At 45.4% G+C, this 20,807-nt stretch overlaps 1 protein-coding gene across 1 annotated transcript in view; it reads left to right on the top strand.

The window, feature by feature from the left end:
- Window positions 1–15,394, top strand: part of LOC120935531 (zinc finger protein 850-like) — a 40,560-nt gene extending 25,166 nt beyond the window's left edge. Inside the window, exon 3 of the mRNA XM_040347581.1 lies at window positions 13,818–15,394. Within this exon, the coding sequence (XP_040203515.1) occupies window positions 13,818–15,311 (1,494 nt within the window). The 3' untranslated portion in view covers window positions 15,312–15,394. The remainder of the gene's footprint in view (window positions 1–13,817) is intronic.
- The last annotated feature ends 5,413 nt before the right edge of the window (window positions 15,395–20,807 follow it).

The following is a 20,807-nucleotide window of genomic DNA, read 5'->3' as shown; positions in this document are numbered from 1 at the left end:
GGTTGGCTACGGCCCCCCGGGTGTTCACGAAGGTCCTAGCTCCGATCCTAGCCAAGCTAAGGATCCAAGGGGTCACGATCCTAGCATACCTGGACGACCTCCTAGTCATAGACCACTCGTCTCCCGGCTTGGAGCGAGCAGTGGCCCTCACGGTCCAATACCTCGAGAGGTTCGGCTGGGTCCTAAATCGAGAAAAGTCAGCTTTCCAGCCCACAAGGCAGTTGGAATATCTCGGCATGAGATTAGACACAGAACAACAAGGAGTGTTCCTACCTCTGAGGAAGGTAAAAGCCATCAAGGAATTAATCCTACTGTTCTAAGGCACTCGCATCCTACAGGCAGCCATCCTGTCAGCATGGAGCAGAAGGCCACAGGCCTTGGATATCCCGTTGCCGCTCTTATCAAGAGTCCGACAAAGTCTGTGTTGGTGGTTAGACCCTCAGAATCTACTGAAGGGGAAGTCTTTCAGCCCAGTGGCTTGGAAGATAGTGACCACAGATGCCAGCCTGACGGGCTGGGGAGCAATTTTGGATGGTTGCACTCGCCAAGGTACTTGGGCAAAGCCAGAGAAGCAGTTGCCCATCAACATCTTGGAGCTCAGAGCTGCTCGACTAGCCCTCAGGGCTTGGACGTCAAAATTGCAGGGGTTCCCCGTGAGAATTCAATCAGACAATGCCACGGCCGTGGCATACATAAATCACCAAGGGGGAACCAGGAGTCAAGCCGCTCAGAGAGAGGTGAGCTTGATTCTCCTATGGGCAGAGGCGCATGTGCCCTGCATATCGGCAATATTCATTCCAGGAGTGGACAACTTTCAGGCGGACTTCTTAAGCCGCCAGACTCTATGGCCGGGGGAATGGTCTCTGCATCCACAAGTCTTTCAAGCACTCTGCCAAAGATGGGAGTGCCGGACGTGGATATCATGGCATCGAGACTCAACAAGAAACTAGACAGGGTTCATATCCCGCTCAAGGGATCCGATGGCCTGCGGAACCGATGCGTTGGTTTGCCCTTGGCATCAGTTCAAACTTCTTTATGCGTTTTCCCCCCGCTCCAGTTACTACCCCCGCCTGCTGCGCAGGATCCGGGTGGAACACATACCAGTCATCCTGGTAGCTCCAGCATGGCCCAGAAGGGCATGGTACTCACTCATCCTAAAGATGGTAGTGGGAGACCCTTGACTCTTCCTCTACGGCCAGACCTGCTATCGCAAGGTCCGATCCTCCACCCCCTGCCTTACGGCATCTAAATTTGACGGCCTGGAAGCTGAATCCCTGATTCTCAGGGGTAGAGGTCTGTCTCAGAAAGTAGTCTCTACCCTAATCAGAGCCAGGAAACCGGTCTCTAGGGTGATTTATTACAGGGTCTGGAAGGCCTATGTAGGCTGGTGTGAGTCCAAGCGATGGCTTTCTCGCAAATTTACCATCGATAGAGTATTAAGTTTTCTCCAGCTAGGAGTGGATAAAGGATTGGCATTAAGCACAATCAAAGGACAGATTTCTGCTCTGTCAGTGTGGGTTTCAGCGGCCGCTGGCCACCCACTCGCTGGTTAAGACCTTCCTTCAAGGGGTCTTACGTATTAGACCTCCAGTTAAATCCCCGCTTTTGTCCGTGGGATTTAAATCTTGTTCTGTCAAGTTTACAGAAACAACCGTTTGAGCCGTTGGCTGAAATTCCTTTGGTTCTACTGACAAGGGAAGTTAGTATTTTTGGTTGCCATAGTTTCCGCAAGAAGAGTTTCGGAGCTAGCGGCCTTATCCTGTAAGGAACCATATCTTGTTTTTCATAAGGACAGGGTCGTTCTCCGCCCTCATCCTTCCTTCCTACCGAAGGGTCATATCCAGTTTTCATTTGAACCAGGATTTGGTATTACCATCCTTCTTCCATAAACCTACTTCCAGAAAGGAAGGGTTGCTGCATACCTTGGATATTGTCAGGGCCATGAAGGCCTATCTTAAAGCTACAAAGAAGATCCGGAAAACAGATGTGCTGTTCATTCTACCGGATGGGCCCAAGAAGGGGCAGGCAGCTGCAAAGTCCACCATTTCTAGTGGATTAAGCAATTAATCACTCAGGCCTACGGCTTTGAAAGGGTTGCCTCCTCCAGTATCATTAAAGGCTCATTCTACTAGAGCCATGGGCGCCTCCTGGGCAGCACACCACCAGATCTCTATGGCTCAAGTTTGCAAGGCGGCAACCTGGTCTTCTGTCCACACGTTTACAAAATTCTACAAGTTGGACGTAAGAAGGAATACTGATACTGCCTTCGGGCAGGCAGTGCTGCAGGCTGCAGTTTGAGACCCTCGGATTCCAGGGGCTCCTCTTTTTTGAGTTAAATTTAAAATTTAAAATTATTTTTCTCAACTAAGTTGGATTTATTATGATTTGAGTATATCTCTAAATTAAATCCTTTTGTCTTGGAGATGTTCTCCCTCCCCTCATTGTAAGCATTGCTTTGGGACATCCCATATAGTAATGAATGCCGCTCTGTGTCCCGTGATGTACGATAAAGAAAAAGAGATTTTTAATACAGCTTACCTGTAAAATCTTTTTCTTGGAGTACATCACGGGACACAGAGCTCCCACCCCTCTTTTTTGAGGACCATTTTGGGAGGCATACTGCTTGCTACAAAACTGAGGTACTCCTCCTATGGGAGGGGGTTATATAGGGAGGGGCATTTCCTGTTTGAGATTGCCAGTGTCTACACCTGAAGGTACTCCATATAACCCCATATAGTAATGAATGCCGCTCTGTGTCCCGTGATGTACTCCAAGAAAAAGATTTTACAGGTAAGCTGTATTAAAAATCTCTTTTTCTGGCAGTGCCCCTCCCGAGACTAGACTCTGGATCCGCCCTTGGGTCACCGACTGACAAGTTGCAGCATACAACTTCCCAGTGTTCGGCCACGCAGATCCCCAATGGATTGTCAAAGCCCTATTGGATCACCTGCCTCCGGGTTCACCTCAGACCAACTCCCCACCGAACAGCATAACTCGATTGGGATCTTCCTCATGAAGTATGGGGACCCAGTAAGTCACTGGAGCCCCTTTGCAGCTTTAGTTGCTCCGGACCATGAGGGCCCAGAGTCAGGAACTCCGCGTAGCACGTGCGCCCCGGCCTGGTAGGCCATCTCGCCGGGGCCCGTGATCGTGCACACACCCTAAAGGTGGGTGCCGCACCTGGAACCAGGAATGAGCGAAGACCCCACAAAATGGCATTTGCCACAGAAATACCTTCCCCCAGCATGCCCCGCAAGGGAAACACTCCTCTGATTGGCTGCTGGAGAAAGGCGCCTCCGCCTGGACCCCTCTGGCGTCACCTGCTATCCAAAGATGGAACGGTATCTTTGGAACACGGAATGAAACCCAGCACGGCAGAAGCCCAATTTAAATGAATCAACATGGATGAGAGCAAAGTAACTCTCTCCTCCCCCTCTAAATTTAACATAGCACCTGTACTGAAAGTACACAGGCGCTACACATCTATAAGGATATACACTACATACACACACAGCACAAGGCCGTGTTCACACTATGAGACGTTTCTCGGGGCTCCACAAGGTGGTGAGCTCACTTCCGCCAAATCAGGAAGTCTCTATGAAAGACAGGAAGTGATGTCAGATATAAATAGGAATTTTCGGGTGAGAGGCGAGTGGGGAGGAAGTAGAGAGACGACATTGCTGGATGTGGCAGCAGAGGAGGTAATAAGATCTTATTTTCTATTTACACCCAGTAACCCTGTCATGTCCGTCCTCTTCCTCCATAGTCACTGTGATGTCTTTTATGTCCACCAGATGATGATACACACATATATAGTGTGGAAACCTAGATTAACCTCTTAGGGCAGAATGATTCCCCAATTATGGAGCTGCAACATTCTAGTTTTATGGTCCTCTAAACAAATAGCACTGATAATAAACAAAGATGACCATGCTGACCATAGATGGCCTCAAAGGGCAATTATTACACTACACAGGCAGCCAATGGACAATCATTACAATATGCAGCCAACACAATGATGGAGTGCAGGGGTCAGGAGTATGGAGCATAGAGCCCCTTACATTGCTGGTCAGTAGGAAGAAAACATTTCCCAGCCTGCCATGAAGAATATGTTCCATCATTGGTGTCAGAGGGAGGAAAATACTGAAGGTTCCGAGGGAAGTAGAGTAGCTGAGGGGCCCCTCAGATGGTATTTAGGCTGAAGGATTTTGGGACCCCTGAGGAGGTAGTGTAGCTGAAGGATTCTGGGCCCTTGATAGGGTTGGTTGGCAGAAGGGCTTTGTGGGAAGAGGAGGTTGTAGGGCTCAGGGGAACTCTAAGGGAGGGAGGGGGATCGTGGTCTATGATGATTCCCCCACTTGAACTTACTTTCAGACCTCCTTACAGAACTCCTGCCAGGAAAAGAAGGCAACCTTCACCGTCTCTCTGGTCAAAGATACGAAGTGGACTGAAGGACAGTCCTCCACTCCTTGGTGGGCACTCATTCTTAGAGGAGGTCTGTTTGCAGAGCACCATGTAATGGGTGGCCAGGGATCAGTGCTGTACATCTGGGGGAAGCAATCTAATACTTTCCAATGACAGGCTTTGGCAGTGCCCAGTGCTGGAATTTAAAACACCATGGGCCAGATTCACAAAGAGATACGACGGTGTATCTACAGATACACCATCGTATCTCTGACTTACACTGGTCCTATCTATGCGCCTGATTCATAGAATCAGATACGCATAGATAGGGCTAAGATCTGACAGTGTTACACTGTCGGATCTTTTTTTCAATTTAAAAATGGCGCCGGGGGCGTTCCCGCTGATTTACGATAAATAATATATAAATCAGCGAGATACGCAAATTCACGAACGTACGCGGACCCGACGCAGTCTTCTTACGACATTTCCGTAGCGGCGTACCCGTCGTATACTTACCCCTGCTTTTATCAGGCGCAGCCAATGTTAAGTATAGCCGGCGTTCCCGCGTTGAATTTGAATTTTCTAATGTCGTTTGCGTAAGTCGTTCTCGAATACGGACGGACGTCGTTTACGTAAGCGTCGAAACCACTGACGTCCTAGCGACGTCAGTGGGAGCAATGCACGCCGGGAAATTTCGCGGACGGCGCATGCGCATTTAAATCGGCGCGGGAACGCGCCTGATTTAAATAGTACACTCCCCCTAGCCGCCGAATTTGAATTCCGCCGGGGGATTTGCGATCCGCCGGCGCAAGTTTGGAGGTAAGTGGTTTGCCTCCCAAACTTGCGGGAGCGGATCTTAAATCAGGTAGATCGAGCGGATCTATAGATCCGCTGATCTACGTGAATCTGGCCCCAAAAACCCATTGTCACTCTGTCCAATGTACCTGCTGTCCTTCTTTTAACCACACTGGGCTGCCATTGGAGGGAAGAAAACTGATTCCTCCCCAGCAGCTCTCTATTCCACCAGCCCCATCCTCATGCTATCCAATCCAATCTCTTCTCTTACTTCAGAGAGTGACAGTGATATCAAGCCTATCAGCCAGCAGGTTGCCTGAGATTGGATCCTCACAGACCAAGTTCTGGCAATTATCCTGATTACCCGCCAACTCTGGCCAAGTTTCAAACCCAACAGAGAAAAGAGAATTTCTGATCCACCATGAGAGTCCCAGGTTCTCGAAAATGTAGAAAATACTAATCAGTTCCAATGGGGACAGAAGTTCCTAAATGTACAGCGATTTTCCCGTTACCCCCCTCACACCCACATCCTATTATTATGTGACCAATACCATCCAAATAATTCTTATTTTCATTTCCCAAAGTTATCCGTCTACATGGAGACCTGTATAGATCAAATGACGGCACCAATGAGGATGGAGAATCAGCCGTCCCTCACATCACCGGGTAAGAGGAGACTTTATTGTAAAGGAGAGAGCAGTACGGAGGCTCCACCTAGACCCCCCATCATCTGATAAACACATAGAAACAATGGGGTTGATTTACCAAAGGTAAATATAATGAGCCCTGCAGGTGCATTTGCTCCAGAGCTTAGTAACTAAGGTAAAGCTTCACTTTACAAAGAATACCCAGTCTCATGAAAGGAAAATAAAACACAGCATTTTTGCTTGTACACGATTGGATGATAGAAATCAGCAGAGCTTCATCTAATTTTAAAGCTTCTCTTCAGATCTACAGCAAATGCACAGTTTATTTGCCTTTAGTAAATTAAAGCGGAGGTTCACCCATAGAGAACACATTTTCCCCTTAGATGAATGCTCGTTTTGTCTAGGGGAATCGGCTAGTTGTTTTAAAATATGATCCGTACTTACCGTTTACTAGATGCATCTTCTCCGCCGCTTCCGGGTATGGGCTGCGGGACTGGGCGTTCCTTCTTGATTGACAGTCTTCCGAGAGGCTTCCGACGGTCGCATACATCGCGTCACGATTTTCCGAAAGAAGCCGAACGTCGGTGCGCAGGCGCAGTATAGAGCCACACCGACTTTCGGCTACGAGTGACGCGATGGATGTGACCGTCGGAAGCCTCTCGGAAGACTGTCAATCAAGAAGGAACGCCCGCTCCCGAAGACCCATACCCGGAAGCGACGGAGAGGATGCATCTCGTAAACGGTAAGTACGGCTCATATTTTAAAACAACTAGCCGATTCCCCTAGACAAAACGAGCATCCATCTAAGGGGAAAAGAGAAAAAAAAACCTAATTGGGTGAACTCCCGCTTTAACCTACCTGTATTCATTTAGTGTGCGTTTCTTACAGATGGCTCCAGTAATAGCAACCCACCAGAGAGATGTCCCCGTCCTCTGTATTCCACACAGGAAGATCACACCATCCCTCACCATCATCAGGTAGATGAGGAACAATCACTGATAGTATCATTAGGATCTGTACATTATCTGCATTGTTACCATTTATGTAATTTTTATTATATATTCAGAGTGGAAACCTGAGCAATTCTAAAGTTGAGGTTAAAGAAGAGATAAAAGAGGAGGATGATAAGGATGGGGCGATGAAGGAGTCAGAATCTCTAAAAGGACACAATGATCTGTACCAGGACACCATGGTGGAGTCATCCAACTACAAGAACACACCAGAGAGATGTCCCCATCCTCGGAATTCCACACAGGAACATCACACCATCCCTCATCATGATGAGGTAGATGATTAACGATTACTGGGAGTTATGATCTATACACATATAGCCGGATTCAGGTAGAGCGGCGCTTCTTTATTCCGGCGTATTGCATCTCATATGCGCTACGCCAATGGGAAGAGCTGTATTCACAAAGCACTTGTTCCCATAGTTACGTCGGCGTAGCGAAAATGGGCCGGCGTAAGCCCGCCTAATTCAAATTAGGCAGGTAGTGGGCGTACTACATGTAAATTAACCGTGACCCCATGTAAATGAAGGGCCGTTGCTACGCCCAGCCCAGCCCAGCCGTATTTTACGCAAACGACGTAAAATACGACGGCTGTTCCGTCGTCCATACCTTGCATGGGCTGCGCCACCTATAGAGGTGTTTTATCATTACGCCGGCGTATGTCTTACGTAAACAGCTTTGCTTACTGCGACGGGCGTACGTACGTTCGTGAATCGGCGTATCTTGCTCATTTACATATTCGACGCGTAAATCAACGTAAGCGCCCTTAGCGGCCAGCGTAAATATGCATCCAAGATACGACGGATGTAGGAGACTTACGTCGGTCGTATCTTGGTCAAATTCAAGCGTATCTGGTTTCTAGAATACGTGCAAAGATACGACAGCGCGCATTCGGACTTACGACTGCGTATTTACTGATACGTCGGCGTAAATCTTTATGAATCCGGCCCAATATGTTTTTCACAGTGAATGTTTTATTATATCTTTCAGAGTGGAAACCTTGGGGATGGCAATACTGTTAAAGAAGAATATAAAGAGGAGGATGAGGAGTTTTCAGAAGGACACAATAAAATAATGAAGACGCCTAATATCAGGAATGCACCAGAGAGATGTCCCCGTCCTCTGTATTCCTGGTATTCCACACAGGAAGGTCACACCATCCCTCACCATCATCAGGTAGATGAGGAACAATCACTAATATTAGGATCTGAACATTATCTGCATTATTACAATTGATGTCATTTTTATTATATATTCAGAGTGGAAACCTGAGAGATCCTAAAGTTGAGGTTAAAGCAGAAGAAGAAGAAGAGATGTATGTGAGGGATGATCAGCAGTCTATGGAGGAGGATGGAATAACGGGGACATTTATAGAGGAGGACACTCCTACAGAGATCAGCACAGGTGGGTCATTAACCCTAAATTCTTTCCTCTGTCTGTACCTGTAACATAAATGTGAATGTAGATGTAACAGTAGGGCAGTTTTGAGCGTAGCTGAGATGTGATCTGTAGAATTGTAATTGTAGATATAGTTTAACTTTATGATATTAATTGGTAATCAGTCAGACATACACTATATTGTCAAAAGTATTGGGACACCTGCCTTTACACTCACATGAACTTTAATGGCATCCCAGTCTTCATCTGTAGGGTTCAATATTGAGTTGGCCCCGCCCTTTGCAGCTATAACAGCTCCTACTCTTCTGGGAAGGTTGCCCACAAGGTTTAGGAGTGTGTCTATGGGAATGTTTGACCATTCTTCCAGAAGCCTTTTCAAAAGAGTTGAAGCTGTTATAGCTGCAATGGGTGGACCAACTCAATATTAAACCCTACAGACTAAGACTGGGATGCCGTTAAAGTTCATGTGCATGTAAAAGCAGGCGTCCCAATACTTTTGGTAATATAGTGAATTATATGCACTGCCCACTTTTGGTATATGAAGTTATAAAACTTATAAGTGACTTCTGTGCACTAAGCCAGGGCTTGACATATTTGTTTTGGAGTTAGGAGACCATTTTTTCAACCTTTTCGGTTATTTTCACCCCCTTCCTGCCCTGGCCAATTTTCAGCTTTCAGCGCCGTTGCATTTTAAATGACAATTGCACACTCATGCAACACTGTACCCATATGACATTTTTTTATGACGGATAGAGCTTTCTTCTGGTGATATTTAGTCACCACTGGGGTTTTTATTTTTTTGTTAAATACATATTTTGAAATAAAACACAGGGAATACTTCATGCCAAGGGCTCAATCCAACCCCTGTCCGCTCCTCCTCCAACCCACCCCTCCTACTACCCTACAGCTCTGCATCCGCACTAACCCAACCTTCACTGCCCCGCCCCTTCCCACCTCCGGCATCCGGAAACACGTGGGACGCCTTCCGGACGTCTGCCAATTTTGCTCCCGGCTGCGCCCCCTCCCCCTCAAATCTTGTAATCGCTGCAGCGACCTGGCAACTGGGGTTTGTCAAGCCCTGTACTAAGCTAGGCCTCATATACCTGGAGAAATTATGGATTGTAGTGTTCATGTGCTCGATCTAAGTTCATTGAGGATGGAGGAGATGATGATGAGGTCACTGACTCATCAGTGACCTCAGAGGAAAGTGAGGGTAAGGCACAACCCCAAAGATTCAGCCATCATGGAAGAGTAGAGAGCAGCCACACTGTTCCATCACATTATGGAGCTGTTATCTCCCGGCCCACTTCACCACATGCTTGACCAGGCATTTAACCTCCCACCACTCAGCCCGTTAGCAAGAGAACTTAAAAGCCACACAATAGGGGCACAAATCTGTCCCTTCTCCTTACTCACCTCAGTCTGTCCCTGCTATACCTCATGACCTCTCAGCAGCCTCCACTGACAGGGATGATGGTATAGCGCAGGGTGTCCCAGGTCCTTGCAGCACATCTGCCAGCAGCATACCACCAGCTGTAGACTATAGACGGCAAATTTCTCTGCCCCATCTTCTGCAGTGGAAAAAAAAAATACAGTCCTTGCCATCCACATGCCTAGCGTTTAAATGCAAGCTTGGCAAAGCTGCTGGCTCTAAAACTTCTGCCTTTTCACCTGGTGGATTCTGCCCCCTTCCGTGAATTTGCAGAATGTGCTGTACCACAATAGTAGGTTCCCAGTCACTGTTTCGTTTCACGTAAGGTCATTCCATCTTTCTACTATCATGTGGAAGGCAATGTTGTAGCATCGTTGGACAAGGCAGTCAGCCGCAAAGTCCATGTTACTGCCCACACATGGTCCAGCAAGCAGGGACGATATATTTCATTCACAGCACACTGGGTAAATCTGCTTGCAACTCGGAAGGAGGCAGGACAAGGCTCAGTGCTGCAGCTTATTGTGTCCCCATGTCTCCATACAGCTGGTGATGATGCCAGATTTGTAAGCTCTACCCCCCCACTGAGTTGTCCTAGGAACAACAAGTACCCCCTAAGCGTTTAAGGGGCTATTCAATGAGTCCCATGCAGGTGCCATGCAGTGCTTCAGCTGGTGTGTCTAGGGGACAGGAACCACACCGGAGCAGAGATTCTTGCAGCTCTGCCGGGACAGGCCCAGAGGTGGTTCACGCCACGCCAGCTGGAGACAGGAATGGTGGTGTGGGATAATGGCACAAACCTGTCTGCCCTTAGACAGGGAAAGTTGACACATGTGCCATGCCTAGCACATGTCATCAATTTGGTGGTGCAGTGTTTCCTAAATAGGTGCCCAAGGTTGGAAGATCTACTGAAAGCAGGCCAGAATAGTATGTAGCCATTTTAGGTGGTCATACACAGCCAGTGCTTGGTTGGCTAAAACTCAGTGGGAATTCCACCTGCCCGTAAACTGCCTGATTTGTGACATGCCCACCAGGTGGAACCTGACTTTGGCAATGCTGCAGCGGCTGCACATGCAGAGAGGGCCATCGACAAGTACCTGTGTGAGTATGGCACAACAACAGGCTCAAGCCGGCTCAGATTTTTTTCCCCACGCCAATGGCTGCTCATAAAGGATGCATGCACTATACTGTCATAATTTGAGGAGGCCACAAGGATGGTGAGCGGTGACAATGCATGATTCAGTGACACTATCCCTGTTGTGTTCCTGCTGGAGCAGACTCTGCATGGCATTATGGACAGGGCACTCGAGGCAGAGCAGCAGGATGAAAAGGAGGACTTTCTTTCCTCTCAAGGCCCACTTTATGCAGACACCATTGTTCCTATGCCACAGAACACACAAGAGGAGAGAGAGGAGGAGGATTCTGGCAGTTTCGGAGGCATTGAAGCAAAGGAAGACATACGTCAAACAATAAAAGTTGGTTTTTCATCCGCAATACCCTTGGGAGTTGTATGTGGCTGGGAGGAGGCAGTTCCAGATACTATAATCCTTAGTGACCCCAAAGAGTCTGCTTCTCATGCTTCCGCAAATTTAAAGCCTGCAAAAGGACCCAAGAATAGTGGCATAAAGGAAAGGGATCACTATTGGTTGGCAACCCTCCTTGATCACCATTATAAGGGATCCCCACAGAGAGTGCAGCAGATGAAATCTCTTGAGGACACCTTAAAGAGAAGTTTATTGAATGCTTTTCCCGACTCTGGTTGGTTACAGTATCGTGAAATATATTGTTTTGAGGATTCTGTTGGTCAAGAGAGGAGTGCTGGAGAAGACGGCCATCTAAGTGATGCATTTCTCGATTTTTAGTCCTCGCCACAGGGCTGTCAGCTTCCACATCCCATCGGCAGCGTCTGCATCACATGGTGTGGATGATTATCTAGGGTCGAAAGCTTTACAGTTGACGATCTACTGGCTCACTGGGTCATGAGAATAGACCACTGGACAGAACTTGCCCAGTATGCTATTGAGCTGCTGGGCTGCCCTGCATCCAGCGTGCTTTCTGAATGGGCATTGAGTGCTGCTGGAGGTTTTGTTACTGATAATAGAACGGGTTTGTCCAAAGACTCTGTGGACCGTCTGACTTTTATCAAAATTAATCGGTCCTGTATTACCAGCAGCTATGAAGCACCTGATACTGATTAACTGTTTTTGGGATGTGGAATCTCTGCAGGACTTCTAGGCTGCCTAGCATTATGGGTGTTGTTTTCATCTGGAAGAATGTTTTTGGTGTAGGTTTCATGGGCACAATTAACACCCAAAGACTAATTTATCCATCCCTGTTTGACAGGTGCATATGATTACAATTTTTGACAGCAAGGCCATTTCTTGCTTTCATCAAGAGTACCGCTATAGGGTTACGGTGTAAGGGCCCCACCGACACCAAAATAAAAAAAAATCCGTACCCGTTACACAAATAGAAATCCAAAGTTTGTGGTAGACACACCAGAATTTATCCCAAAAATCTAATCTTGTTCCCAGGGTGCTACATTGTGGCCTCATCATACAGACTGGTTGCCCAAGCCATTGCTTACAAAATAAAGAAAGCTTGCAGGGAAAATGCAATTTTTTGGGCTTTATAAATGCAATTATTGCTGCAGCAGCTTCTATACACAATACAGATGTGCCACTTTAGAGGTGGACTAAGGGGACCCCCCAGGCACTATATTGAAAGGAAGTTTTCATTTTTAAACTTTCACTTTAGGCATCAATAAATCACTGCTCATTTAAAAATTACGTTTTTTTTTTCACTTTTTTTTCATTGATGGATGTCCCCCAGTGCAGTATCCGAAACAACATAACCATTGTATGCCCAATTACTTGCATATAAGCCTTCAAAATGGGAACTTTTGATTTTTGACATTCGAGTCCTATAGACTATAGACAATGGGGTTTGTTATTCGGTATCCAAACTTTCCAGTTTTTCCAAAAGTTCTGGTGCGAACCGAACAGGGGGGTCGTTCGGGCCATCCCTACTCCTGACCCCTACATTATATACTCTATATTGTGCTTTACATAGTCCTGATACTATATAGTCCTATCTGTAGTATGTTATACATTACATGGTCCTGACTTCTGCCCTCTACCCACTGCTGAATATAAACATAATAAGTATTCTCTTTTGTTACACCCATTTTCTACCAGCTGGACATTTTATATATGATGATTTAATTGGAGCCCCGCTGTTATTCATGACTAAATCATGGACTAAATAAGGAAGTGCAGTACTACTTGGGTTGGGAAGATGACAATGAGTGATAGAGGGGGAGGGGACATTCGTCCTATAATCCCCCTCATCACTGTCACTTCTATAAAAGACAGTTTTCGTTGTTTCCTCACTCTCTGACTAAGGTTCGTGAATAAAGAAATGAACTGGTAGGAGATTCATAAGATCCATTTATTAGTTACCCTGCAGGTGAAATATTAAAGGATACGTTTACCTTTGCAGGGGAAAAAATTAGCATTTATTATTTTTTATTGCAGGAGCCTGTAAAGCATTGCACCCATGATCAGCAGATTGCTGATTCCATGCAGATCTGTCAGTGTATGGGCTTGCTCATACCTCATACAAGCAAGCTGATAAATTCTGAAAGGAAGGATGAATGAACTACCACGGCACTCACAGCGCCATGGTAGTTCATTAAAAACTGCAAGCTGACAGCCGTTGGAAGGCTGGACCTTGTAGTTTTCTATTCACAAAGCGCTGTGAATGAGTGACGCGGCCAGGCAGAGCCCCGCACACCAATTATTAGTGAGGGGCAAGGGGAACTGTCACAGCAGGGAGCGGGAGGTGCCGGGGGCCGGTGCATTCAGAACATGTTACACCCCAAATATGGGTGAATTTATTTTTTACGATCCTCAGAGACAAAGCTGCCTGATGTGGGTGGAGTCCTGGTTTAGGGGAACCAATCTGCTCATGTCTAGTAATAATCTTTGTATTTCTATTTTAGTAGATGGACGGGAGATGAGGAAAACCTCAGAGGATTGTCTCACTTTGTCTCCAGACTGTAAAGTAGAAGATGAGGACATCACACAGTATAGTCCAGGAGAAAACCTGACTACCTCAAATGTCCATCCGGCACCACACAGTGTAGATGGACCATCGTATTCCTCGTATCCTGAGGAACCTCAGACTGTGAAATGTTTTTCAGAAAATTCCTCTCTTTACATGCATCAGAAATGTCACACAGGAGCGAAACCATATTCCTGTCCTGAGTGTGGAAAATGTTTTGTACAAAAATCAGAACTTGTCACACATCAGAGGTCTCACACAGATGAGGCGCTGTATTCCTGTTCAGAGTGCGGGAAATGTTTTTCATGGAAGAACAATCTTTACAGACATCAGAGATTGCACACAGGGGAGAAGCCTTATTTCTGTCCTGAGTGTGGGAAATGTTTTGTACAAAAATCAGAACTTGTCTCACATCAGAGGTCTCACACAGGGGAAAAGCCGTATTCCTGTTCCGAGTGTGATAAATGTTTTGTAAAAAAATCTTCGCTTGTCCAACATCAAAAGTCTCACACAGGAGAAAAGCCATATTCCTGTACTGAGTGCGGGAAATGTTTTTCACTGAAGTCCCGTCTCTACAAACATCAGAGATCTCACACGGGTGAGAAGCCGTATTCCTGTTCCGAGTGCAGAAAATGTTTTTCACAGAAGTCCCATCTTTCCAGACATCAGAGATTGCACACAGGGGAGAAGCCTTATTTCTGTCCTGACTGCGGAAAATGTTTTGTACAAAAATCAGAACTTGTCACACATCAGCGGTCTCACACAGGGGAGAAGCCATATTCCTGTCCTGAGTGTGGGAAATGTTTTGTACAAAAATCAGAACTCGTCACACATCAGAGATCTCACACAGGAGAAAAGCCGTACTCCTGTCCTGAGTGTGGGAAATGTTTTGCACTGAAGTCCCGTCTTTGCAAACATCAGAGATCTCACACAGATGAGAAGCTGTATTCCTGTTCTGATTGCGGGAAATGTTTTTCACAGAAGTACAATCTTTACAGACATCAGAGCTTGCACAAGGGGGAGAAGCCGTATTCCTGTCCTGAGTGTGGGAAATGTTATGTACAAAAAGCAGACCTTGTCAAACATCAGATGTATCACACGGGAGAAAAGCCATATTCCTGCTCTGAGTGCAAGAAATGTTTTTCACAGAAGTCCCATCTTTACAGACATCAGAAATCGCACACAGGGGAGAAGCCACATTCCTGTCCTGAGTGCCATAAATGTTTTGTACAAAAATCACGGCTTGTCCGACATCTAAGGTCTCACACGGATGAGAAGCCGTACTCCTGTTCTGAGTGTGGGAAATTCTTTTCACAGAAGTCCCATCTTTACAGACATCAGAAATCGCACACAGGGGAGAAGCCTTATTTCTGTCCTGAGTGCGGTAAATGTTTTGTACAAAGAACACGGCTTGTCCAACATCAAAGGTCTCACACGGGAGAAAAACCATATTCATGTCTTGAGTGCGGGAAATGTTTTTTAAATACATTCAATCTTTATAGACACCAGAAATTGCACACGAAGGAGAAGCCACTTTCCTGTCCTGAGAAAGGGAATTGTTAGTCACTGAATTCCTGTACATCAGGGATCCCACACAACCCTCGAGGTGTATTGGTTCCTTGAGTGTGGGAAATGTCTTCTATAGGAATGTTGCTGGACATCACGGCTCTCATGTGGGGAAGAAGCACACCCTGATATACACCTCAGATATACTCCATGGCTGATCTTCATTGTGTAAGAAACAGTTCATAAGGAGATCAGAGATCACCAAAGACACGTGTCAGAGCATCAGTGAATTAAAAATATGACATAAATTTCAGGATTTAATACTGACTGATCTAAGTTGTGGACTGGCCAAAATATTAGAGGGGTTAATTCCAGGTCTGAAGTCATGCAAGTGCCACACAAAGACATTCTAGTTTTTCACAATTTTCTGAGGGCCTGTAAACAAGCTGTTTGCAGAACTGGTTAGAAGATCAACGAGTGTGTATTTCTTTACCACCTGGAATCTCGAAGAAGCTGTTTCATTATTTACAAATAGAACTTGGCTAAAAAGCCTTGAAACCAGCAAACATCAAGTGACTTTCCATGGCAAATCTGACAACTCAGGGACACTAAGACGCATCTTTATCCTAACGAGACACCATTTTCGAAAAACAGCCATTTTAAAAAGGGTCACTATTATACATTGACATTTTAATAATTCATTGCTTAGCTTGATAGACATATTGGGGCAGATTCACAAAAGAAGTACGCCAGCATATCTACTGATACGCCGGTGTACTTTCAAATTACCCCGCGTCGTATATTTAGTTTGTATTCTCAAACCAAGATACGACGGCATTTGGGTAAGATCCGACAGGCGTACGGCTTCGGATCTTAGATGCAATACTTTGTCGCCCGCTGGGTGGAGTTTGCATCGTTTTCAGCGTCGGGTATGCAAATTTGCTATTTCCGTCGATCCACGAACGTCTCATTCTCTTACGTCGTCTGTAGTCTGCTTTTTCCGGCTTAAAGTTACACCTGCTATTTAGGTGGTGTAAAAATAGACATGCCATGTTAAAGTATAGGCGTCGTTCCCGCGTCGAAATTTTAAATTTTTTTTTTTTTTTTTTTTGCGTAAGACGTCTGTGAATAGGAATGGACGTAAGTCACGTCGAATGTCTAAAAATTTTGTGCAAAGCACGGCGGGAAATTTCCAGACGGAGCATGCGCAGTACGATTGGCGCGGGAACGCGCCTAATTTAAATGATCCACGCCCCCTACCCGGATCATTTGAATTAGGTGGGCTTGCGCCGGTGGAATTTACGCTACGCCGCCGCAACTTTACAGGCAAGTGCTTTGTGAATCAAGCACTTGCCCGTAAAACTTGCGGCGGTGTAACGTAAATGAGATACGTTACGCCGCCGCGCATCTACGTGAATCTGCCCCATTGATTTTCTTGTGATACCTAGATTGCTCTCCCCCGATATCATACCCGTTCAAATTTTTCTTTAATTACATTTTTGTTTTTCCAATTTTAATCATTTTCTGTTTTTTGTGCTATAGTATTGTACCAATTTTATGTAGTTTAATACTTACACTCCCTGCAGGAGTATAACTGTTTGACTTCGTAAAACACAGCCTATTGTCTGATAGTTACATATATATGGTTATTTTGTCCATGGTGGGAAATACATTTTTGGTTTTATTCAAATACCTAGCGATATACATATTAGCGAGTGTTGCATACGATTTTGTTATATTTACGTAAAATTGTTGTCTATATTCATCCACTCATCTAACTAAATATTGTGAATATGTGTACTTAATGAATAAATATTTATTTCCATATTTAGTCTGTATTCATATGGATCGATTTGTGTTCTTAAAGATTTCTGCTTTGGTCTAAAATCAAATTACGCAACATAATCGTTCAGGCAATTCCTAACGCAAACGCATAACACATGGATGAAGTGTTAACCATTGATAGCAGTAAAAATATAAAAATGGAGTCATTACATTTTGTTGGCGGAGTCATTGTTGTGGTGTAATCTTTACAAATGTTTAAAGGTCTATTTAAAAAAAAAAAATTTGGAGGAGGAAAGTGGCACAAATTTGCCCAGCCTTCAGAAATGATGACCATATTTTCGGACAGACTCCATGGCAGCATATGTTTCGGTAGCTCTGCCCTTTCTCCTACCCTATAGGACATGGGTACTCAACCTGTGGCCTTCCAGTTGTTGCTGAAATACAAGTCCCATGAGGCATTGCAAGACTGACGGTTACAAGCATGACTCCCAAAAGCAGAGACATGATGGGAATTGGAGTTCCGCAACAGCTGGAGGGCCACAGGTTGAGCACCCATGCTATAGGACCTCACTCCCATGAATTTTGAGAAAGAGACAGTGCTCCTTTTTTGTCATCCTCCTAGGACCCTTGATGCTTGGCGCTTTCTATGCATTAAGGTGAAAAAACTTCAGAGTATAGCGGCCCCCCGTTATACTTATCTGACCAGGGATCGACAAATCCCGGGCGCCAGGTCGCCATGGCGACTAGAAATAGTGTCCTGGCGACTTGGTTTGGAAGGTGGGCAAACGTGAGCTGGTGCCATCTGGTGGTGAGCCGTTGGTATTACAAGTTATTACCACCAGATGTGAGCTGGCCCCATCTGGTGGTGGCCGTTGGTATTACAAGTTAAGCATTACAAGTTAAACAGCAATTCTAATGTAATTTTTCACTATTTTCACTGCCATCTTCTTCCCTCTAATTAGAACCCCCAAACATTATATATATTTTTTATCCTAACACTATAGAGAATAAAATGGTGATCGTTGCAATACTTTCTGTCACGCCGTATTTGCGCAGCGGTCTTACAAGCGCACTTTTTTGGGAAAAAATTACACTTTTTTTAATTAAAAAATAAGACAACAGTAAAGTTATCCCCATTTTTTTTAATATTATGAAAGATAATGTTACGCAGAGTAAATTCATACCCAACATGTCACGCTTCAAAATTGCGTTTGAACACCGTTTACATATGCGGGCGCTGCTCACGTAGGTGTTCGCTTCTGCGTGCAAGCTCGTCGGGACAGGGTGCGTTTTCTGGCTCCTAACTTTTTTAGCTGGCTCCTAGATTCCAAGCAAATTTGTCAACCCCTGTATCTGACCCCTCGAAAGTCCTGCACTCGGTCCCGAGATCCTCTTCGCCGCTCAGCCTGGCCGCTGATTGGCTAGAGCGGATGGATTGAAAGCAGCGCAGCCATTGGCTGGCGCTGCTGTCAATCACATCCAGTGAAGGGGCGCGCCGAGGGGCAGGGCCGAGTGATACAGTGAGCGGCTATGGCCGCTCGCTATATCACGGGAGCGCGCCTGCAAGGACTACACACAATGCAAGCTCTCTTGCATGAATGTGTGTACTTGCGGGGAGGACCAGAGACAGCCTCCGAGGGACCCCCAGAAGACATGAATCGGGGCCACTCTGCAAAAGGAGCTGCACAGTGGAGGTAAGTATAACATATTTATTTTTTTTGTTTTTATTGTTTACAACCCCCTTAACTTTTTGAAAGTATCAGCGGCCAGGTCCTGCGGCATCCAAGAGCCTTCCAGCTTCTGTGCTGTGGCTGCTCTATTCAGGTTATAGCTGTAGACAGCAGTATCTTTCTTACTGTACATTTTTGTCCGCATTGTCCATCCTTCCGTGGGTCTCTTAAAGTGGAGTTCCACCCATAAATATAACATTACATCAGTAGTTTTAAAAAATTGTCATTAGTCCTTTACAATTTTTTTTTTTTTTTTTAGATGCCTTCAAAGTGTTGTTGCTAGGCAGAATAGTTAATCTTCCCACTTCCTGCACCTAGGTGCTTAATGCTTCCTAACCTACACCACACAGACTCCTGGGAATGTAGTGGGTGTAACTTTCCAGGAGTCTGTGCACTCCCCAGTCTCAAAGAATCATGTGACTTGGACAGCACAGGTGCTGAAACCTGATCTGACACTGCTTGTGCAGCACTGGGCATGTGCAAGATTTTCAAGGCTGAAATCCAGGAAGTCATACAGTCTGGCTTCATGATGCCCACACTTAAGATGGCCCCAGTCAATTTCTATTTTATAAAGTGTCTAAATGCTGTAACAACCTAACAAAATGGACCTTAGTTTACAGACTAACTTTACTAGAATACATTAAGCTTGTGTATTACAGGGGTATTTATATTTAAAAAGTGAAATTGCGGCTTTAAAGCTTACACTCCTTATCTTCTTGCGTTTATTACTACCATATTTTTGCCAAGACGTGTGCTTTCTGTTTAGAACCAAGGATTATGGCATTATCTTCGTGGTCAGCCATCTCCAAGAAGGTAAGGGGTGTTTTGTCAGGTAAGTTTTTTAATTCAGGTGTATGGGAAACTGACTAATGGGCACTTTCTATTATGTCCCTTCAAATCTGCATGCATTATCCACGGGAGCGGGAGGTTTTACCCCATGCTTTTTTCTCTCCGAAAATTTGTCCCATCACCTTTCCTGGCTTGCTGGGCTGCATGCTCGGATAAGGGTATGGTATAAATTTTGGGGGGGACCCTACGCCATTTAAAAAATAAAATTGGATTGAGGTTCCCCTTTAAAATACATACCTGACCTAAGGGGCTTGTATGGATTTTTGGGGGGGACGCCCACACTGTTTTTGTGGAGTTTTTTTATGTCAGCACTTATTTTGTTTACTTTGGTTGTTAGCGGTCGCCTGCTTCTTAACAACCAGTGATTCCAAATTAAATGAAACGAATGCTGAAGATACAAAACTAACGAACGGATGATTCCCCCATTACAGATCATTGATGTCAGTTACTGACAGACAGAAATTGTTCATTACTTAAGGAACCTCTAGAAACCTTTGGAGGAATCCTGTCTGAAAAAAAAGGCTGGACAAGGCAGTAATATATTTTAATCCCCCTTGGTGGGGGTGGAGATGATCCATCTATAAGGATATACAGTACATACACACACAGCACAAGGCCGTGTTCACACTACATGATGTTTCTCAGGACTGCAGGATTCCTCCCAACTTTCTGAAATGGGAATGAGGGACACCTATAAGCAAAAGCATATAGGCATGAATGAATGAAAAACTTATATAGCGCGGCACATGCAAACTAAATCGCCTCTGGGCGCTTGTTGTTCCTGTCTCCTTTGATATCAAAAGAGATGAGTTTTGATCTGTCTTCTGAACGCTAAGTGATTTTCCTCCAACCGAATGCTGGTTGGTAAAGCGTTCCATAGTCTGGTGCCCTGAACCGCGAATCTCCTTTCTCCTTTGGACTTGTATATGGCTTTTGGTATTTGGAGCAGATTTTTGTTGGTGGATCGCAGAACGCGATTGGAGTTGTGAGCTTTTATTTTTTCACATAGATAACGTGGAGCATTCCCATGGATACATCTATGCATTAGACAGAGTGCTTTAAAGACAATTCTGTCTTTAACTGGCAACCAATGAAGGGCTCTCAGTGAAGGTGAGATTGATTCCCAGGGTTTTTTCCCAGTCACTAGTCTGGCGGCCGTATTTTGAACGACTTGCAGACGGGCGATTTG

This window comes from Rana temporaria, chromosome 4 (genome assembly GCF_905171775.1).
Source record: "Rana temporaria chromosome 4, aRanTem1.1, whole genome shotgun sequence".
In the NCBI taxonomy this organism is placed as follows: domain Eukaryota; kingdom Metazoa; phylum Chordata; class Amphibia; order Anura; family Ranidae; genus Rana; species Rana temporaria.
The sequence above is the reverse complement of the archived record's forward strand: the minus strand, read 5'-3'. Positions and strand labels throughout refer to the sequence as shown.